Source organism: Tiliqua scincoides, chromosome 1, assembly GCF_035046505.1.
Source record: "Tiliqua scincoides isolate rTilSci1 chromosome 1, rTilSci1.hap2, whole genome shotgun sequence".
NCBI lineage: Eukaryota > Metazoa > Chordata > Lepidosauria > Squamata > Scincidae > Tiliqua > Tiliqua scincoides.
The window spans coordinates 230,559,909-230,582,041 of record NC_089821.1 but is presented as its reverse complement, the minus strand read 5'-3'; the positions used below and the strand labels follow the sequence as shown (position 1 = coordinate 230,582,041).

The 22,133-nt window shown below is 42.0% G+C and overlaps 1 protein-coding gene across 10 annotated transcripts in view; it reads right to left on the bottom strand.

Annotated features, from left to right (window-relative positions):
• The window catches only part of RYR2 (ryanodine receptor 2), a 383,349-nt gene that overhangs the window by 79,348 nt on the left and 281,868 nt on the right, over positions 1-22,133 (bottom strand). For all 10 annotated transcript variants that reach the window (XM_066617218.1, XM_066617226.1, XM_066617235.1 and 7 more), the window contains 11 exons: positions 21,895-21,976; positions 17,642-17,772; positions 15,882-16,202; positions 14,688-14,928; positions 13,796-13,883; positions 13,089-13,181; positions 11,825-11,995; positions 11,314-11,373; positions 9,954-10,088; positions 4,549-4,583; positions 957-1,070 (listed from right to left, as the gene is read on the bottom strand). In XM_066617218.1, coding sequence (XP_066473315.1) covers positions 957-1,070; positions 4,549-4,583; positions 9,954-10,088; positions 11,314-11,373; positions 11,825-11,995; positions 13,089-13,181; positions 13,796-13,883; positions 14,688-14,928; positions 15,882-16,202; positions 17,642-17,772; positions 21,895-21,976 — 1,471 coding nt within the window. The remainder of the gene's footprint in view (positions 1-956; positions 1,071-4,548; positions 4,584-9,953; positions 10,089-11,313; positions 11,374-11,824; positions 11,996-13,088; positions 13,182-13,795; positions 13,884-14,687; positions 14,929-15,881; positions 16,203-17,641; positions 17,773-21,894; positions 21,977-22,133) is intronic.

Below are 22,133 nucleotides of genomic sequence, written 5' to 3'. Positions count from 1 at the left end.
ATCCTATTAAAAAAATACAGTAAGGAAGTAAAACCACTACAATACATCTAAAAACTTAACGAAAACTAAACTTCACCTGATATAGTGAGTAAATAAGTAACTTCCTTTAACAGGAGCGTCAAAAATTTTGACAGCTTTGTCTGATATCAAGAGGAGGAGCAATTTCAGAATATAGCTGATTTACAAATTAGAATTTGTAATCAATGAGGTTATTCACTTCTTTGAGTTTTCTAGATAGCTAATTCCAGAATTAGCACACACACACACACACCAGCTCAATGGGACTTACTTCTGAATACACATGCCTAGGTTCATATTGTTAATGTGATTAACTTTATCTCAATTGCATTTATGGAATATAATCATTCTGTTGGTCTCTTTTTTCTAAATGAAACAGGTGCTTACAACACTTCATACAATAGGTTCTCTGGAATTGCAACTTCAACAAATCTTCTCAAATATATTATTCAAAAATCAGACAGCAGTTAATAGCCCTGCAAGGAGCTCAGCTCCTGAAGTTTGCAAGGTTTAGCTCCTGCAGTCTACAAGCTTGTGTAAATATAGGGAGATAAAATATTTGCGTGCCTTTTTTCTGGTTATTATGACTTGTGTGTGCTTGTGTGTATGGTCAAAGTTAATATTTTAATGAGGTTTCATTACTATCCTGTGCAGTAGTGTTCCCCATTCCTTCTCAGACCTCCCTTCCAAGTAATAAGACTTACTCCATGTGTCTTCATAGTTTATAAAACGGGCTTGCAAGCTGATCCATTGCATTGTCATACATAACAAAAGAGACAACTTGCACAGGGAAGAAGGCAACAATAAAATTTTGGTGTGTATTTTAGATACTGCATTGTTAGCAATTCTTCTCAAAAGCTTTAAATGCTGCTAAAAGTTATGAATACATTGTCTGTTCTGCATGTTTCATCCTTTTTGTCTTCTGAAATCACACATACCGTGGAAGGTTATACAGTGGTGCCATTCTGAAGCAAGCTACCACTGCTCTTTTTCTCTGCTTGGACAGAAGTTTATGCCATACTGCCTTTTTGGACCTCTGAGGATGTTCAACCTATGGTACAAATGGAAATGAAAGTGAGACAGCCAGATTGATCTTCGGTTAAACAAAAGGAAAACAAACAAACTAAAAAAAGTAAAACTCCATAGATTTAAATTGTGAGCACCATTCCCTCTAAGCTGCATGACTGTGCAGCTCTAAAGCAACCCCTGCACAGCTTCCCTCTTGGTGCTCTGTAGTTTGGTGATGATGATGATTTCATTGCAGAATGCTCTGCAGCAGACCCCACGCAGCCACAGTAGGGATCTGCACTCTTGGGAAGGGGGAAGATAAGAGGGGACATAGATTGTGAGCCCTTTCAGGACAAGGGAACGATAGTTATTTTTTCCACATTGTGAGTTTTTTGTTTAACTGTGATATATAAACATTTGTAGTAAAGAAAAATAATAAAACTGTTATTATGCAAAAGTGCTTTGGTTTTAAGGATAGAGAAATATTAAACACAATGGGTTATATCCTAAATACGTTAGATTCTAAAGTCCCACTGAAATTCATGGGAGTAAAGTCAGTTACAATGAACTTGTCCCTTGAATTTCAATGGCACTTAATGAGGCTTCATTACTATCCTGTGCAGTAGTGTTCCCCAGTGGAACTAACTTTCCTTTCATTGATTTGAAAAGTAAACTCTTTTTAAAATTTTCTATACCTAAAACAGTGATTTTCAACCTTTTTTCATCTCACTACACACTGACAAGGTGCTAACATTGTCAAGGCACACCATCCATTTTTTAACAATTGATTCCACATCTCACTGCCGGCCAGGGGCTCACATCCCCAGTGGCCCTACTAACTTATGACCCTCCACAAACTCCCATGGCACACCTGCAGACTATTCACGTCACACCAATGTGCTGTGGAAAGTGGTTGAAAATCACTACCTTAATAATAAGGGCACCTGTGAGTTATAGTAAACAATTAGCCTCTGAACTAAAAGCAGTGTATGTCAGTGTAACTCCACTTTGCAAAATTTACAGTATCTTTCCAGATGTAAGTTTTTTTCCCCCAACAGGTTATTATCTAGCACAGTTCACCCCAGCTTCAATGGAGTGAAAACTACAGTGCAAGCCTATATGTATTTACTCAGAAGTAAGTCCCATTATGTGCAATGGGGTTTGCTCCCAGGAAACTGTGTAAGAATTGCATCCCTAGTGACTTTCACTATATTACAGTTTTTGCTACTTTTTACCAAGACTTAGGGCACAATCCTATCCTGCACTGGAACAGGCAAGCCAAGAGGCTTGCGCTGTATCCAGCGCAGGATTGTGGCCATAAGCGGCTCAGCCAGAGGCAAGAGGAAACATTTCCCCTTACCCCTGGGTAAGGGCCACTAGCCCCTAAGGGTCTCCTTGGACTTGCACCCCCTCTTGAGGTGGCATAAGTCTGAGCAAAATGAAATGACTTGGAGCCACTTCGTTCTCCCTAGGAATGGGGGTTGGGATCCAGCATAACGGCCAGATCCCAGCACCGCCTCCCGCTCCCTGCCCGCCCACCTTCCCCCTGCCCAGGAACGCCTCCCTCCCACCTACCTCTTGTCCTTGCGTTGGCCTAGTCCATGCAAAGAGGAAGCCGGTGTGGAGGCTTGCTTCAGCCTCCGCAGGCTGGCGCTTCTTGGAGCACTGGCCCAGCTTCCTCTTGAGGAGACACAAACGTGCCTTACAGCATGTTTGCAACCCTCCTGGACTGGCGCAAGGAACTTGCGCTGGCCCATGGGCGCCTCTGAATTGTGCCCTTCGTCAATCCCATAACTCTTTTATCCAACTTTGCCATTCCTTCTTTTTTAATTTTATTTTTTATATTTTTATACTGCCCTTCCTCCAAGGAGCTCAGGGTGGTGTACATGGTTCCTTCCCTCCTTTTGTCCTCACAACAACCCTGTGAGGTTAGGCTGAGAAACAGTGACTTGCCCAAGATCACTTAGGAAGCTTCACGGTTGAGTAGGGATTTGAACCTGGATTTTCCAGGTCTAAGCAACACCAGAATCACTACACCATCCTGGAGCTCATGTGTTCATTTGAGTTTTATCATCATGTGCGTGCTAAATAAATGTTAAGTGGCAATAGTACTAATTGTGCTCCTCATTCTTCTGCTGCAGGATTTTCATTACACAATGGAGACACATATCATCTGCTGCCTGATGGAGCAGCTTGTTGCACATTAACTGTGCAAACCTATGTAGGTCTACTCAAAAGTAAGTCCTATTATGTTCAACGGGTCTCACTCCCAAAAAGATGCACATTGGATTGCAGCCTAAGAAGTTTCACTCTGTGTTGCAAAAGAGAGTGAAAGAGAGCAAAAGGTGCAAAAGAGAGCGACTAAGATGATTACGGGGCTGGGGCACCTTCCTTATGAGGAAAGGCTACAGCGTTTGGGCCTCTTCAGCCTAGAAAAGAGGCACTTGAGGGGAGACATGATTGAGACATACAAAATTATGCAGGGGATGGACAGAGTGGATAGAGAGATGCTCTTTACACTCCCACATAACACCGGAACCAGGGGACATCCGCTAAAATTTAGTGTTGGGAGAGTTAGGACAGACAAAAGAAAATATTTCTTTACTCAGCGTGTGGTTGGTCTGTGGAACTCCTTGCCACAGGATGTGGTGATGGCTTCTGGCTTGGACGCCTTTAAAAGGGGATTGGACAAGTTTCTGGAGGAAAAATTGATTATGGGTTACAGGCCATGACGTGTATGTGCAACCCCCTGATTTTAGAAATGGGCTATGTCAGAATGCCAGATGCAAGGGAGGGCACCAGGATGAGGTCTCTTGTTATCTGGTGTGCTCCCTGGGGCATTTGGTGGGCCGCTGTGAGATACAGGAAGCTGGACTAGATGGGCCTATGGCCTGATCCAGTGGGGCTGTTCTTATGTTCTTATTTGTTTGAAAACTGTATATTCCCCATGGCAAATGGAGGTGAGGAACTGATTAATTTATGCAAGGATGGAAGGGAATTGTTGACTGTGAAGCTTGTTCATAGAAAAACAAGCTTGCCTAATGGCATTGTGTATGCCCCACAAGATCCAAGAATTCAGTCATTTGTATGGAGACAGTACTTTTCTTTTTAGCAAAATAAACTCTAAGGCTGCAAAACACATGCTAGTGAGGACACACTTAGAAAAAAAAGAACACCTCAGATAAGGCAAAGATATATTGAACTATTGAATAACACACAAAAATTTGTGAATATAGTAATTTAGACAGGCAAAGATATCAAGAGCAAGATATCAACACTTGATAAGGGGAAGGTAAATGTGTATCACAAAACAAAATGTGTATTCAGTGAAAAATGGGTAAGTGCTAGGATCTCTCTAAAAAAGAATAAACAAAAGTGAATCAAGCATGTTATGGAAGGTACTATTAAAAAAAACGTTATTTAGGAACCAAAACTTAAAGGTGGGTAGTCAAAACTATTAACAGGCAAACGCAATATGATCCTAAAATAATTAGCAGTATGAAAAAATTCTCTATACTTCCCATTCTGATATTTTTCCAGCCCCGGTTATAGACTTTCTGGAAATAATAAAAGAAAGAAAAGTAATACATGAAGCAAAAAGTTGAAAGAACAAAATGATGCACTGTTATTTACAGATTAAGGTAAGTGGCAAAGCTCTGTAAAAAGATAGATTTGATGGCCTTGGACTTTTTCTTAAATCTTCTTATAACAAATAGATGAACCATCTACTCACACTGTAAGTTTATCAGTTATAATTTGGGAGGGGGGAAAATGTGGTTTAAAGAAAAAAATTATTTTAAAAAAATTACTGGCTACGTTAACGCTTATAACCACAGGCCATGCATAGATAATATTAACCATCTCTCAACTGCACTATAAAAATTGGCTGCTGTGAAATTATGATATACTCTTAAGTAAACAATGACTGAGCGCTTGGAAAAGATATTAAACGAGAATACTGACAACAGAAAAAAACAAGGTTCTTGAATAGAATGTAGTGTTTCCAGGCATTGTCTGCAGCCTTTACATCAGTGGTCTCTAAACTAGAGGCTGCTGCACACGGCAAACAGTCTCCCCCACCCCCCACCCCCGGCATGACCAGAGCTTACCATTCCACCAGGGAAGCTTCCATTCTCATCGTTGATCACTCCCCCCCGCCCATGTGCACTCTGCCTTGTCACATCTTTCAGAAAATCCTAGAGCAGTACCTGCTGGGGCAGCAGAACACAGAAGCAGCAGGGTGGATTGAACATGGTGGGCGATCAGTGGCAACAATGGAAGCCTCCCCAGCAGAACAGTAAGTTCTGTTCGTGCGAGGGCGGGATTCGCAAGGGTGCAGGATCCGGTCTGTGGACCACAGTTTTGAGCACACTGCTTTACATGACTGCAATTTCCATTTACTCTGGTAGTCCACTGAAATCAGACTTCTAAATAGAACCTGTTTATGCCTGAATACATTGGTAATCACAATGATGCAAAAGCTGCAAACAGTTGCCCTTTTATTTTATGTATAGCTTGTATCATTTGTTATTATCTACTCTAGAGGTGGTCAACCTACTTGGTGTCATGCACAGCTATTGGGTGCTGCACACAGGATACCTATGGAGCACTGTAAAAGGTTTTGCCCCCAAAGCACCATTTGTACTTTCTAAAGCAAACCGTGCCGATTGCACAGTCTTTGAAGGTGAATGACCCACTTACAGGTCACACAAGGGTTCTTCTGAGAGAAGAGACTGTGCAGTTGTTTGCCTTCAAAGACTGCAAACAGCATGTTGTTGCTGACAGAAGAGCCTCTGCACCCAGAAGTGGGTTGTTCACCTTCAAGGAGTGTAGAAGGCATGTCCTTCTGGAGGCAGTTGCACTGCTCAATCATGCCATTTTTGGGGGTAGCAGAAAGCGCTGTCAGCCTCTTTAAGAGTCAGCGATCAGCATGGCTTGTTTAAACTTTACAGCTGTTGGAAGCACCACTGGTCAGCTGTCTTGGTGGGTGACTTTGGACCTGTTGCTTGCCTGATCCTTGGGACTGTCGTGGCACTCACTGCAGTTCAGTTGCTCATCAGCAATTGATCTTGGAAATTGCTCATCAGCAATTGATCATCAGATGCTGCTCTGATTGATCATCAGCAATTGATCATCAGCAATTGATCATCAGATGCTGCTCTGTTGATCTTCATGGTGCTCAGCAGCCACTTCTGAAGATCTCTTTGGCACCAGGGTCCTGTCAGCATTTGCTCCAGCATAGGCAGGAGGCACAGGCTGCCAAGCAGGGGTCTAGTCTTGTATCCTAAGATGAATTCAGCACACATTCTCCACTCCCTGCATTTTCTCACTCTTTCTCTCTCCTGTTTTTTATTAAGCCAGTTGGCTCTTTAGTGTTCTGTGTTTTTGTCCTTATGATTGCCTTAATTTTGCCTTCTCTCTTCTATGTAAGCTTCTTCATTCCTTTGTTTGTTCTTGGTTACTTCCCTCCTTTGTTGTGGAACACTTGGGGACTGTTATGCATGTGTGGTTCTTTTCTTTCCCTTGGTGGTTTTCTCCCTCAAGGAATTGAGGGCTGTTTTTGTAGTTATATTATTTGCTCATGGTTTCCCTCCCTTTCTTTGGGGCAGTCTGAGGTGCTTGCTGGCATCTCTTTCTCTCTGTGTCAAGGCTGGAAATTTTTTTTTGCTGGGTCTTAATTTTGTAGAAGTTTGTTGCTCAGTCACATTTTACTTTTATTTCCCTTCCGTTCCTCTGTTTACTCTGCTTTATACTGAATTAAATCAACTGATTAAAAATAATTTAAATTTAGTTACAAATTCTAGGCTTATGTAATAAGTAAACTGATGGGGAGTTTTTAGGGCTGAGGTCCTGTACGTTTTTTCTGGGAGTAGGTCCCACTGTAGTAAATGTGCCTTGCTTCTGGGTGGATATGCATAGGATTGTGCTGTAAATTTATTCTAAGGTAATTACATAGTCATGACAAACATATAGTGCTATTTTGTAGAAGCTTGTTTCTCAGCCTTATTTTAATTTTGTGAGGCTGAAGTCTTTTTGTCTAAGTGCCCCCCCCCCCCCGCCACTTGACTGGCATGCCCAAGGTACCAAAGCCTAAAGGTGGCACATGCTATAAAAAGGTTGGCCACCACTGATATAGACTAAACAAATGAAGGATTGAATCTTCTGTTACACAGGCCTACAAAATTGAGGGTCAGAAAAGTTTTTCCCAAACTTTATGGTGGTTTGAGATGAATTTGGGGTGCCAATTCCAAAAATGGCATCCGTTTTGCCCTATCACATCTAGTGTTGGAGATATAGTGTAGCCTCATTAGTGAATGGTTCAAGCAGCTTCCTCATGAGGAAGCCATGGTGTAGGCTTCCTCATGAGGAAGCAGCTTGAACCATTCACTAAAGAAGCTATGCCGTGTCTCCAAAACTAGACGTGATAGGGCAAAACAGATGCCATTTTTGGAATCGGCACCCCAAATATACCCAGGAATTGGTGTAATGTTTAAGGAAGCAAAATGTGTGTTGGCCTGTGTTATTATTTTAAAATTTATACATGCAAAATCAGAGGGTTTTTTAATTAGTGAAAGTTCTTCTGCTTTCTTTAATTTTCAAAATATGCCAAGTCAGCCTCATGGCGTAGTGTTTCTGTTACAATGACCTAGATCAGTAGTTCCCATACTGGTGGATCACAACCAGCCAGGGAAGCACATGTCCCTGTCCCTTAAAGGGGCAGGGAGGGGGTAAGGCAGCAATGCTATCCCCAGGTTTGCGCTGCTGCTGGGGGGGGAGGGTTTTGTTGTTTTTTTAAAAAAGCTTACCTGAGTGAGTGCTGGCATCTGGGAAATGCAGGGAGCCCCACTGACGCCTCTGCAGGAAGTGGTTTACAATCTTTTCAAAAAATTATTATTATTACAGAGACTTGGGGAGTCTGCAGAGGCGCCTGCAAGGCTCCCCGCACCCTCCGGAGGCCAGCACTCCCTCAGGTAAGTTTAAAACCCTCCTCCCTCCCCAGTCCACAGCAGCATGATCCTGGGTTTTGCGTTGCTGCCATAGCCCCTCCCCTCACAGACTTATAGTGCTCCCAACTCCCTTGTAGGAGCTTGGGAAGTACTGACTTTGAAACTATGATAGTGGCAAGGACTTCTGTTTCTTTGTCTGGAGCCCAACAGTACTCATTTTCATTCTTTATCAGCATCTCCTTTAACTGTGACTGCAAAGTCATTAAAGGAAAAGGAGAAATCACACAAACTACCAACATATAAAAAATAAATGATAATAAAAAAGGCAATTAATTCAAAATTAGGTAACAATAAGTACCAAGGCAGAAATTGTCATCATTAAACAGCTTACCGAACTGACCACTTTAAAAACAATAGCAAGACTATCTTGAGAAATTCTAAAAACTAAAGGGTGTATGTTGATTAAGGATAAATAGCAAGTAAATTAAAGACTCTCTTACTACTAACATTGAAGCAATTGTACCTTATCACAATTGAGTCAATACAGTGTTTAACTAAGTAATGGCACAAAATCAACGTAGCCATACTGTGGCAAACACTGGAGCAGTTCCTTTGAAATCTAATCATAACATTGTACCCTACAAATGGTTCTCTACACTGCATTGTAAAGGATGGTTCAGTAGTTAGTAACCTTCCATCTGAAGGATAGCTGCTTCACTACTAGCTCAATGGTATTCTCAGTCTTAAGAGATGATGGCAGGCTATGCCACTAGTGGGTGACAAATTTCTTACTATTAATTCCTATTGTTCCTGGCTTGTTCAGGGTGTTTTGAGGTTGTCCAGCTTGCACCTCCCCTCAGGGGCATCACTAGGGGGATGTGGTGTACCGGGTTACACCAATTGAGGGGGTAACACTACTATAAAAGCTTGCCACTTCTTCTGCCCACTCCAAGCCACTTGTGAGAACACAGAAAAGCAACTCAGCTCCCAGCAGCTGAAGACGGCTGACCAAGTGTGTCATCCTCACTGCCATCTTTGGCCGCTGCAAGTGGAGTTGCTTCTTCATGTTCTCATAAGTGACAAGCCACTTTGCATGTTTCAGAAAACACAAAGAAGCAACTTGGTTCACAGTGGCTGAAGATGCCCAAGCAAGGGTGCCTCCCCGCTGAGGCAACCTCCAAAGTCTTTTCCTTGGCTGTCTTTGGCCACTGTAAGCTGCTTCTTTGTATTCTCATGAGTGACAAGCTGCTTCATGCTCTGCAGAGGATCAGCAAGCTGGAAGCAGGAAGCTGGAAGCAAGCAGCAAGCTGTAAAGATATCATCATGTCATTGCCAAGTAGATCTGCGTCTGCACACTGGGTAGGTGACGCCCTGAACAACTGCACTGGGTGAAATCAAAGGTAGCAAAGATAGAAATCAAAGGTAGCAATCCTGTACTCCAGACTAGACTAGAAAGTGCAGAATAGCTCTTTCAAACCATTAAACATAATAAAAACCAAAACAGGCATGCCCTGGTATGTGAAGCTCCCCTCCTCAGCTGATACTAGAAACCAAGGGTATGGAGAACACGACAACAATAGCACCCCATCGTACATGCCCATTAAATTTACCTTTTGCTTTTGTAGTCGTGTGAGTGAACCTTTGTGTACTTTGTTGTTAAAGTGAGGAATGAGCTTGCATACAGCAGAAAGGATACTGAACATTAACAGGAAGCAGGAGCTTCCTATTAACATTCAGTTAGTGCCTTCTAGTGTGTAGGCTGGTTAACTGCACACTGTGTTCTTCAGTTCAACAGCAAAGTAAAGCAAGATTCACTTGTGCTTGCAGCGAAACTACAAAAAGGTAGTTAAAACTTAATGGCTGCGTGGGGCTGGGAAAGATTCACCTATGAAAATAGATACATCTATGAAAAGCCAGAGATATTTTAGACAACAAACTGAAGTACTTTAAATAAATGTTAAAATATAAAAGACATCTAACCTGATCAAGATGAAAAAGTACATTCGCTATATCCAGAACCCGTTCCACTGTCTTCTCTGGATCTGAAGTCACTTCAGTCCTGTTGGGTAAATCTTTGTAAAGAGCCATCTGCCACCTAATGGCAGGATCTTCAAGCTGTAAAAAGAAGAGATTTCACAACCTAAATGAGGCATCAGAAATAAGAATCAACTTGCTTGAAGCGTGGCTGCATAACCGCTGACTTACCAGCGCCAGGGGAAGTGCAGGATCTGCTGGTCAGCTGCTGCCGCCGCCACTACTTGCTGCTTGTGGTGGTGGCCCAGCTGGATGGTGTGTCACATTTTGGCAACCATCAAAGACCTCACACTGTCAGAATGCTAGTTCCAGTGGCATAAGGCCCACATGGGATTTGGTTGTAAATATGACAGTCACCACTCAGACTTATGGACTTATAAGGCTTATGGACAGACTTATGGACAGGCCTTAACATGAGATAGTTGCTCAGCAGCAGGATCACACAATCATCGAGCATTTCCATGTTAGTATCAGATGCCACCAGGAATACACTGTTAGAGATACTTTTCAATTGATAAATATAATGTATGTCATGAGCTACTGTTATATTATGACTACTTTGTGGATTTTCTGCCACACAGAAGGAATTCAAGCAGCTTCCACAGAGCAGCCAGAATAGGTCTTTGAAGTGACACTGTGATTGATGATGAGCCATGACAGAGAAGATTTCATGAGTATGCCACATAGGCTACAATCCTATATACACACTTTTCAGGGAGTAAGCCCCACTGAACACAAGGGGGCTTACTTCTGAGTATACACGCATAGGATTGTGCTGTAATAAGCATAATTAAGTAGTTGCAGGCAACTAAACTGAGCATCTTTAAAAGACACACTACAGCAATAATGAATAGTAAAACACACTGGTCTTATTCCCCATGAAACATAAGGCAAAAAGATAGGACTGACACAGTTGCGTAGCTGGGGGGCAGAACAGTAAGTACTCCAGGTGCCATATGCGCTATGCAAGCAGCCTCTCCCACTCGACACTGGAGTCGTTCCAGGCAGCAACAGCATAAAACAGCAAATGCACAGGAGACACTGTTTGATTCAGTGATTGCCTGCAGGTTGCTGTCACTGCCCAGAAAGGCTCCGACGGCGAGTGGGAGGGGTTGCTTACATGGCACATATGCTTGCCTGCAGTACTTACTGTTTTGTCCCCTCCTCTAGCTACGCTACTGGTTTGGCAGCATGCAAAAATGACAGCGCTCACAGAGGTAACAGCCAATTATTTAAAAAGTGGACAAGGAAGTTGTTGTTAAAAGAAAATGCAAAGAAAGCTGAACTTATAAGTCTTTAGAATTACCTTTCCCTGTAAATGAAGGTTATTGTGGATTATATCTCGAACTTCATCCTCAGTGTCTTTCTGTTAAGAAATATACATAATAGGTACAATGTATTACACATATGCAGTTTAGTAAAAATATTATCTTTATTAAAAAATGGTATGTTTCAACAGAACAATAGAACATAACAGAACCACCACTTTAAAAGGTACCTCTCTGCCCAGTTATCAGGGATAACTGTATAGCTCTAAGTAGGGCAGAGAGGAGAAGTTTTACTGCTGCCTCTTATGTCCGGTGACCTCTTGATTCCTTCCATTCCTAATAATTTCCACTGTCCTTATTCATTCCAGCATAGCATCACTCCCAGTTACCATTTCCTGGTGGCTCTTACATTTATTTATTTAGGATTGCAAGCCCCTTTGGCAAAGTAACTATTTTCACTTTTTTTTTTGCTATATAAATCACTTATGTTTTTGTTTAAAAGCAGTATAAAAATATTCTGTAATAATAATCATAATAATGTTAACCTACCATACTTAATCTGTTTTTTGCTAGTGCAATTAATTCTTGGTCACCAGGTGCACAAATATTTAACCCAACAGGTAGCAGTCTTTTCAATGCTGCCACAATAAGAGAGGTCTGTGTTGAATAACGATCCCCTTTCCGCTTCATTTTTTTCCTTTCTTGATCAGAAACAGCTGCCTGCAATATGTAAGGAACAATCCATTTTCAAATATCTGTAAAATAGCAAAAACAGTCACCTATCTCACAGGGGTGCCACAAGATGCAGCGATGGTCACTAGTTTGTAAGGATTTAAAAGCAGATTGGACCAAGTCATGGAGGCCAGATCTATCCATGGCTACTAGCCATTCTCGCTATGTGCTACTTCCAAGGTCAGTGACAGCATGACTCTGACTACCAGCTGCAGGGAAGCAATGGTGAAGAGACGACTGCCTGTCTCTTCTGCTTGTGGGCTTCCCAGAGGCAGCTGGTGGGCCACTATGGGAGACAGAATGCTGGGCTAGTTGGGCCTTTGGCCTGATCCAGCCGCCCTGGGTCCCTTTAGGGAGAAGGGCGGGATATAAATAAAGTTTATTATTATTATTATTATTATTATTATTATTATTATTATTATACCGCCTTTCTTGGTCCTCAGATTTCTCTTTAGACTTTATTCAAGGCGGTTTACATAGGTAGGCAATTTAAATCCCCGTAGGGATTTTTACAGTTTGAAAGAAGGTTTCTATCTTTCAAGAAACCACAACATTCAGATGTTTCTTTCTTGATCTGGCCACACATTCTGGCCTCCATCCTCCCACGCTCAGAGCAGATGGAATAGCTCGGCTCAGCTTGTCAGCTGCTTCAAGATCGCACAGTGCCGGTGGCCTCGAACTGGTGACCTTCGGATGTTATCTTCAGGCAAATGGAGGCTCAACCCTCTAGACCAGACCTCCTGCCCTATACATAAATATATATCACTTTGCACATTAAGTACTTTATACCACAGATTTTGGTGACCATGATAACAAAGCCCCACTAGTATAATAGGATTTTTCACTTTTACCTCATTTTTGCTCCCTCAGTCCAATCTGCCTGACTTGTTAAGGGACCAGAGTGCAGGTGGTAAAGAACTACAGACTGGCTGCTAAGGTCAAGACACATACACATGGCGCTTTCCTCACAAATGACTAATTCAGTTCTTTTAAAGAGAATTTTGCTGCAAAAGCTTAAAGCAGATGAAATGTCTTTACCAAAGATGGAGACAATACAATATTATTCTGTAGCTTTCTATACCTTTGACATCTTGGATTTGGTATCAGTAATAAGAAAAGACATGTTGTTGATTTCATTTTGGACAACAAAATTCTGTTCTTCTCTTTTAAAATTCTGAAATTATATAAAAACATTTGTGAAAAACACTATTAGAAACACACTTCCTGGTTCATTTCCTTCCTTGTCCGTTATCTGTAAAAATATAATGTATATTTGTAACAGATGTAAAAATATAATGTATATTTGAATCATATTTAAATACAATGTAGTTTAAATATATTGGCAATACATTTGTCATATATAACAAAACAAAAAAATGGGGGTAAGAAATTTAATATTTTTTAATGAAACTGATCTTCTCTCATGCAGTCTTTTCTTAATGCCCTTCTTAGGATCAAAACATTCGTAATGCTTTTAATGCAATTTTATAATAACCAACAGTAAAAAATGCTTGCAGATTCCAATGTTTAGCATAAATATATAATGCTCTCTACATGCAATTAGTGGTGTAGATGTGTGTGATACACATGCACAGCTGCATTAAAAGAGGTGTGTGAGAGCATTACAATATAGACTTGCATGTACTGTGTGACAAGGCCTGTTTCTGGAACAGCTCTCCCTTGGTACATATATTTGAGTGGATTAGGCCACTTGTTGCACCTGTCTTAGAGCACACTTGATATCAATTTCATTAGTTATATTAGAAACAAAAATAAAAATGAACTTACGTGGGATTTTGACCAGTAAATGAATACTTCAGCAACCATTCTAAACAGGTCCTCAGCCTCCGGATTAGGTTCTTTTAGCCACCTTGCTCTGACATTAAAAAAAGAAAGAACACTTCATATTGTGAAATTCCTGTTCTCTGGGATTGCCAGGTGGCAATCCATATCAACAGGATAATACCCCTCTTTGAATCAATAGGCAGAGTCAAACATCTTGAATTGGTTCCTCAGAGGGGGATGTCAACAATATTCTCCCAAATCAGAATGGAAAAAGTAGAACACACCTTCAGCCCTCATAGTCAAACAAGAAAATTATATTGACAAGAAGCAACTATGAAATTTAACCATAGTAGAGAAGCAAAAAACAGGTAAGAAGACTGAGAAGACAGAAGGAACTTCTCTGGAGTTCTTGCCTGCTTTCTCCACACGTAAAGTGAAGCAGAATCCTGGAACTCAATAAAAGTTCTTGAAGGAAAACAGTAGTGAGTGGAATGTCTCTGGGAGTCTCAGATGATTGTAAGAAATGTGCTTTTCTTTTGTGACTCCCAAAGGACATTCCAAATCATCAGGATGTAGAAAGACAGTACCATCCAGAGCAGAGTGGGGTGCTTCCAGACAGACAACAGTATTATTGAATCAGAATCTTCTGCAGAACCCTCATCCTATAGGCTGCATCTGCAGAAGAAAATGCATCTTATCACGTAGTTTCTCATAATAGTAAGCACAAAGGCACAATTTGAATTTTCTCAAGAGGAGAAATATCCCAGAAGCTCTGTGGGTAAAACGAAAGTACCCTAAAGTGACTATGGTTCATGGGATGCAGGCATGAAGGTTCCCAAAATATGGTTATATTTACATAACCCAAATTTTTGCTATAGCCCAGCTCTGTACATACCTGTTATAATCCACAAATCTAATCAACAATGGGTAGAAAGCATAAAGATCCCGAGCTAGTGTTGTAAACTCATCCAGGATGAGGAGCTCGGCCTCAGACATATCTCCCCTGCCTTCTGCTCTTAAGTGTTCTTCATCAGATATAACCATTGCAGCTTTTTTCTTCAATTTCTCCATCAGTGGCAGGAAATGTGTTTTCAAGAGGTGAGGTTTCACTTTGCTTATGATAGGCTGAGAAAACACTGCACAAGAAATCAGTATTACAGCATATAGTAAACTATAGTAAAAGATGTTGTGTTCTAGCAAGAGTTCTATGATAGTGATGATTACTACTATTCCTCTGCTTAGGTTCTCTCTCCTGTCTCCAAGTTATGCATACTTACAAGTCATCTACCACATGCTGCTCATTTCTATTCATATCCAGGTTTCTGGCAAACCCTGCCACAGTCTCCTTTCTCCTGATTAAAGCAAATTACACCTTCTGATAGTTTAGGATCCCTCAGCCTCTAAAATGCTGGCCACCTCCCATGCCATTGTTCTATCTTTATTTCATTTCCAATTAAAGGAATGCTTCTGAAATAATCTGCCTTAACATTTCTCAGCATCTATATAAAAATGATTCTTTTTCAGCTTAAAGCAAGGTCAGCCCAGTAATGAGGTCAGATGAAACAGCCACTTCACGTTGCAGATTGGTAGGCTGACAGATAGGCATGGGGTGCCCCACAAGCACCCCACACACCCACTTCACTTCTCACCAATCTGCTGCATAGCCACTGCTTCACCCAGCTGGCTGGTGCTGCTCTTCTTCAAGTGGTAGATGAAGTGACAAGGGTGTCTCCATTCCTGCCCTCTCTGCCTTTGAAAAGGCAAGTGGGACTTGGAGATGGCAGTGGCAGCGAGAGGGGGAGGAACAGGAGAAAGGAAAGGACCAATTAGTGCACTGGAAGAAAGGGAGAGATAGGAAGGAGGCAGAAAGAGACTCATGCAGAGGCAAGAATGGGGGAATGGAAAGCTTGGCACAGAGTGGGGAAAAACTGTGCACTGCAAGCATTGTATAAATCAAAGTTAGACCCATCCCTCGCTGCTCAGGTGCCAGACAGGCTTGGGCTGGGCCTGCTTAAAGCATGAAACAAAGTACTATATCTACACAGTAATTGAAACAAAAAGGAGAAATGTCAGTTTCTTTACATCTTACCTGCCAATCTCTTCATCCACGCTCCTTCATCTATGCCCAGGTTATTATGTATGATTTTCAGTATGTTTCCCAGAAGAGTATTCATATGCTCTGACGTCAAAGCTGTGCAGCACATTTCACTCTTATCAAGATTGTTTTCTGGCCCATGTTCCCACCAATGCGACATGTAGCTACAGAGCATGGGCAATACAACTTCCATTACATGAGGCATTTGTGTATAGCGAATACCGGATTCAGCTAATTCCACAATTTCTTCCATTAGCTTTTCCAGAGAAGGAATGTTTGGACAAAGCTCATCTACACTATTTGGCAAGCCGAGTCCTAGAACAACAAGAATTGTGAAAGTTTTGACTGATTTTATTCTAGCTGCTGTGTGTGTGTGTTTTTTTAAATCTGTTGTGCTAAACCTTTGGGTCGTGAGCGCCCTGATTTCATTTGTGCTGAAGGGTAATATAAAGTGTCCAAATGAATAAAATAACAGAAGTATAACTATGTAATAACTACAACTATGTGAACACCAATAATGAAACACAATTGCATCTATCCTGGTTAGCTTTCCCTTTCAATATATATTTCCACAAATTACTAATATTTTAGTTAAGATAAAAGTATACTTTTATTACTCTTATCAAGCAACAAGACAATGTTTACCTTTATTGATTGATTGATTGATTGATTGATTGATTGATTGATTGAATTTATATCCCACCTCTCCCATGCTGAAGCAAATGTTCAAGGCGGCTATATTGTATCTCATTCTATTGTATCTCAATTTCAAACAAATTTGAAAGTGAATGAATCAAAACAAAATTAAACTAGATAGTCTAGGTTTCAAGAGGATGATGCATAAGCAAACATCTGATACTCAGATATTTGGAATCTCATAGCTATGAAGTTTCACAGCCAAAGTTGAAAATAAAAAATGAGGAGAGACCTATCAAGTTTTGAAATAAAATGTGTCTATAAGTATTACTTGTATATAAATCTTATGCATGTTAAGTGCAAGTTAACTTCCCTGATTTCAATGGAAAATTGCTGAGTTCTCCTTGACACCTGCCTTAGGGCCCAATCCTATCCAACTTTCCAGCACCCGTGCAACCGTAAAGCAGCCCCGAGGTAAGGGAACAAATGTTCCCATACCTTGAGGAGGCCTTTGTGACTGCCTCCTCAACACAGGCAGCAGTGCATACCCCATTGGCACAGAAGCACTGGCACTGGAAAATTGGATAGGATTGGGCCCTCATCCATCAAAGATACCAGTCTTATCCATCAAAAAACAGGAACCACATCACAAACCAAAAGTGAGTAGTAATTGTCCTGTACTTTGAGAAAGGTCATATACTGAAAAGTAATACACATGCAGTGAAATCTAGATAATACAGGTGGGACCTTGGTATCCACTGATTTGACTTAGCACTGATACCAAGGTTTACCTTCAAACGTCTTGTAACAAGGATAAAAGCACCAAAATAAAATTTCCGACATTCATGCTGTTAAATAATTATAATTTTATTCCACTAGATTCCATTATTCACCCCATCTAGTGGCTGAATATGGTATAGTGTCTATACCAATGCATTATGGGGCGACAATGGAGAAGCAAGAAACCCAGAAATGGGTCTTCAAAGCTATTTTTCCACTGATTGGTATCCACTGATATTTTTTTTACATTGGGGATTCCAGAACAGACCTCCCCGTGGATAACGAGGCATGGCCTGTATATGAAATTCAACTTTTAGAGACTGTTAGCATCTATGTACCTGATCTGTCTCTTGTGGTCTTAGTGTTGTAAATAGAATGTGTGTTGTGTTTGTTCAGATGAGTTTCCAAAAATGCCACAGGAAAGGCACCAGCAAAAGCAGCTAGGCATTCACCTAAAGCTGAGCGTTGCCTGCAAATTAAAAAAAAAATCCCATCAATATTTATACACCTTCATTGGCTGAACGTACTTTAAACAATTTCACAATCATCCCTCATTTTATTATGAACTGTAACCTTCTCAAGCAGATCATTACTCCTAATACAGAAACTTAAATGTCCACAGGCACATAGGCCTGGACAACTGCATTAATATTAGATACAATTATTTATAAAATAAAAAAGTTTATATACAATAAATAAAGGAATTATGAGAATGAGTAATTTAATTGTTCTTCTCTTCTCAAATAACCATAGTTATTTGTTATTATAGTCAAGATCTAAAAAGCCCAGGCTATACATCTAAAGGACCTTCAAGCATGTGTAGGGGTCCTCTGCACAGTTAGGATTGGGCCTTCAGTCACACTATCTCTGCTAAAGAGCTTCTGCTCTCTTATTTTCCTAATTCAGACCCTGTCCTGACCATCATCCAAGAGCAGCTCTCTTGCTGAGCTCAGAAAAACCATCTTCATCCCATTCAAGTGCATCTGGGTACACAGCTATCAGAGCGCTTTGGTCATTCAGTCCAAGAACTCTTTGGTTTTCGATTGCAATTCAAGAGGATATACACAGAAACTATCAAATGCACTAAATCCCCATATCTGAACTCTGATAATCCTCCATTATGCTCTTTCTATATGTCCACCTGGACCACACTCTAGGTATCCCCTTTTTGGATACAAATCACCTACTCCTTTGTCTTGGGAGCCAAGATCCTATGAGAATTTGGTTGCCTAGCCTGCAGATCCCTGCAAATTCATACATCTGCTTACATTTGTCTAAGTTGTCATACATCCGCTTACTGTTGTCTAAGGGCACAATCCTAACCCACTTTCCAGCACTAACATAAGGGCAATGCAGCTACGAGGTAAAGGAACAAACATTCCCTTACCTTGAGGAGGCCTCCATGACTGACCCCCAACTGCAGGATGCAGCACATGCCCCATTGGCACAGCGATGCCAGTGCTGAAAAGTTGGTTAGGATTTGGGCCTAAGTCATACAGGGTGCAATCCTAATCTTGTGCATGTTTGCGACTCCTCGTGTGTCAGCTGAGCTAGCCCACGGAGGCTGCATCCAGCCTCCGCACTGACCTGGGGAGGGAAGGTTGCGTCAGCCGAACTCAGCACAAGGGGAGGACAGGCGGAGGGCATTCCAGGGGGTAGGCGGGCAGGGAGCGGAGGCAGGTTTGGAATCCAATGTTATGCCAGATCCCAACTCCATTCCCCGAGTAGCACAGCTCCAAGTAGCTCCATTCTCCTCTGACTTGCGTCACCTTCTGAGGTGGGGCAGGTCCAAGGAGACCCATTGGGACTGTAGTGGCTTACCTGGGAGTAGGGAGATCTTGTGCTGGGTACAGTGCAGGCCTCCTCACCTGCCTATTCCAGCGCAAGATAGGATTGAACTGACAGTTGTATAAGGATAAGCTGTAAGCCCTGAAAAGGTGTGAAAAGCTGGTGGGTGGGAAGTGAAGTCCCACCAATCACCTGGGTGGCAGACCAACAGCCAATGACATCAACAGCAGTCACTTGCTCACAGCTACCAGACAGTCTGGCTGACAAGCAGCACCTGGCAGGGGAATTCTGGGGCTGGTTCCAGACTTCAAAAAGTTCCTTGTGGCAGTGAAGAAGAGGAGTGTGGACTGCAACAGAAGATGAAGGAGGAAAGAGAGTTGAAAACCAGGAAAGGGAAAAAGAAGGAAAAAGAGACAAGACATGGGTCCAGAAACAGGGAGAATGAGATGAAAGCTAGATACTGGACACTGGAAGAGGGTAAGATGAGGAAGAGGTGTGGGAAGCCCAGGCATGCAGGAGGAGTGAAAGGAGGAGATAAGTGGGGGCATGGAGGTTGTGACCCAACTGGGGAGACAAAAAAGAAAATGGAGAAGAGCCTGGGAAGGAAAGGAAAGCCTGCTGCAGGAGTCTGTCAGGAGACCAAAAGCAGAAGAGGAGGCAGCCATCACACCCAGTTGCAAGGAAGGAGCTAGATTCCTAGGGGCCTGGAGCCCAACCTGATCAGGGACCTTGGGTCCACAGTATGCCAACAGGCAGCATGGGACTTTAGGTGCCCTTGAAGTCCAGGCCTCCATTTTTGGTTAAGAGCTTCTGCCTAAGTCCTTCCTCAGGATCTCCAAAAAGGGGATGGAAGGTGCAAGTTAAGCTGGAGAGGGGAAAATCTTCTCTCCTTTTTTGTTGAACCAACAAAAAGATTGAAAGTGCATTCTGGCATTGGGAGCGATATAACCATAGCATTCCATGAATCCCTGGAGGCAGACCTCACACCTGGGTGGAGGAGGCAGGGACAATGCAGGCATATTGCACTTCCTATCCTAATTTCCCTTTCTGTGCGAAGACCCATCAAGCATACAGTTCCTCTCTTTATGTGAGTGTCAAGTGAGGATCAGGAGCTTTCCTTCCTGAGCCTGGTCTCCTCGATCAAAACTTCAAGAACCAGAAGCTATTCTGTCAATTTTTGTGAGTGCTACGCCGCTTTCTAGAACATTACACTCTTGCATGTATAGAGCCAGGTGAGAGACAAAGGAAGCTGAGTGAACAGCACTCCCTTTCCCTGCTTCCTTGGGGAAAAGTCCATGCTCCTTAACTGGAGATGGGGGGAAAGGATTGGGGAAGCAGAAGCTGTTATATAAAAAACAATTGGATGTCAATGAAGCTTTATAACAAATTCGGTGTTGACCACTGCTAACCGTTGGCTAGTTGTAGCCTATCTCAAAACCAAGGTGAAGTCCCTTCTCTTTGTGCATCTTTTCTTTCATTGGCCCTGACTAACTGCCACAAGGGAGATACTACCCAAACTTCCCAGAGAAGTGGTCCCAACCTTAGGATATGTGAAAGCTGGGTTGCCTTGAAGCTGGCAGGACTAGAACTAGATGAGGTTCTTCTCACTGAAAGGAACCAAGCATGAAGTCTTCTGCATTGCTCTGCCTTTACCATGAATGAGAAAATGAATTTGGTATCCTGCAAGATGCATGGACTCAGATTCTATATAAGATAGACCTATGGGTAAATAACATGAAATCCACACCCAGTTCAGCATGGATGTCAAGTTCCTGTGCAATTCCAGCACCACTTCTTAGACCACCCCAGTCAGCTCCGTTGGGTAGCATAGTGGATGGAATGGATGGATAAGACACCAACAGAATGTCAATTCTGTCCTGTGCTTCCACCATAAAAAACAAAACATTCAAAATTAAGCAGCTGCTGTCCAGGACAGCAAGACAGACTCAGAACAGGCCACCGTAATCCCACCTACCAGATGTTGCCTGCTGATGAAACCTTGAAGGCAGAGCTGGAAGAGTTTAACAACTCCTCTTGCCTCATTCAACCAGGTGTCCATTATATAAACCAGATCAACTCTGCACATCCATTTGATTTTATCCTGAGCACAACCCAAAATGCTGGTTTCAACTTTGAAGGCCTATATCAGCCTGGCCTGGAGAAGCAAGTGAAGATATCCTCTGGCCTCTGCCATCAGTAAAAGAACTAAGAATCCCTGAGAGATTGTACCTCCTGCCTCCCAGGATGAACATCATGACAATGGGAAAATCAGCTTGCCCCCCCCCACCATCTGTCAGAAAATGAAGCAGCTGTAGGGAGTTTACCTCTTCCTCCCTGCCAGTATAGTTCCCAGAGAGGGGACACAGCGCTAAGTTTTGCAGGGCACCTCAGTGCACCATGTAAGCTGCCCCATCCCATCACCATCACAGCCCATTTGGGTGGCACGAACAACATGGAGGTGTGTCTTCTGTGTTGCTCTTGCCACCTAGAATGGCTCCAAGGGCGAGGGGCAGCTTACATGGTGAGTTGAGGTTCCCTGCAAAACTTAGTACTGTGCTCCCCCCCCAGGGAATGTAACTGCTCCCTCCCTAAAAAGAATCCTGCTGCAACTGCCCGTTGCCTGTGAGTGAGTAGAGAGAAGAAGTAAGTGAGTGAGTGAGATACAAGGGTGTAAACCTGTAATTTAAATCTGAAAATTTAATTTGCGCTATTGAAGTAAATAGTAAAACCCCAGATATCAAAAGACTGGGGATTTAATCCTAGACATTCACAAAACATTGAACATTGCATGCTTTCCACTTACCTTTCCACATAGATAGTCTTGCTGGTTCCCAGAGCATACAAGCTTGCTAATATTCTGTAACAAGAGACCTGTACATCTTCCACTAAAGAAAATAGGAAGATAAATAATAATGAATGTTTAATGCATTGTTTTTCATTGCAACACAAACAGTAGCTAAGAAAGGAATATAAACCTACAGAAAACCATTTGAAGTATTACCATTTTCTATGGAATTAATATGCATGTACTAAAACTAGGGT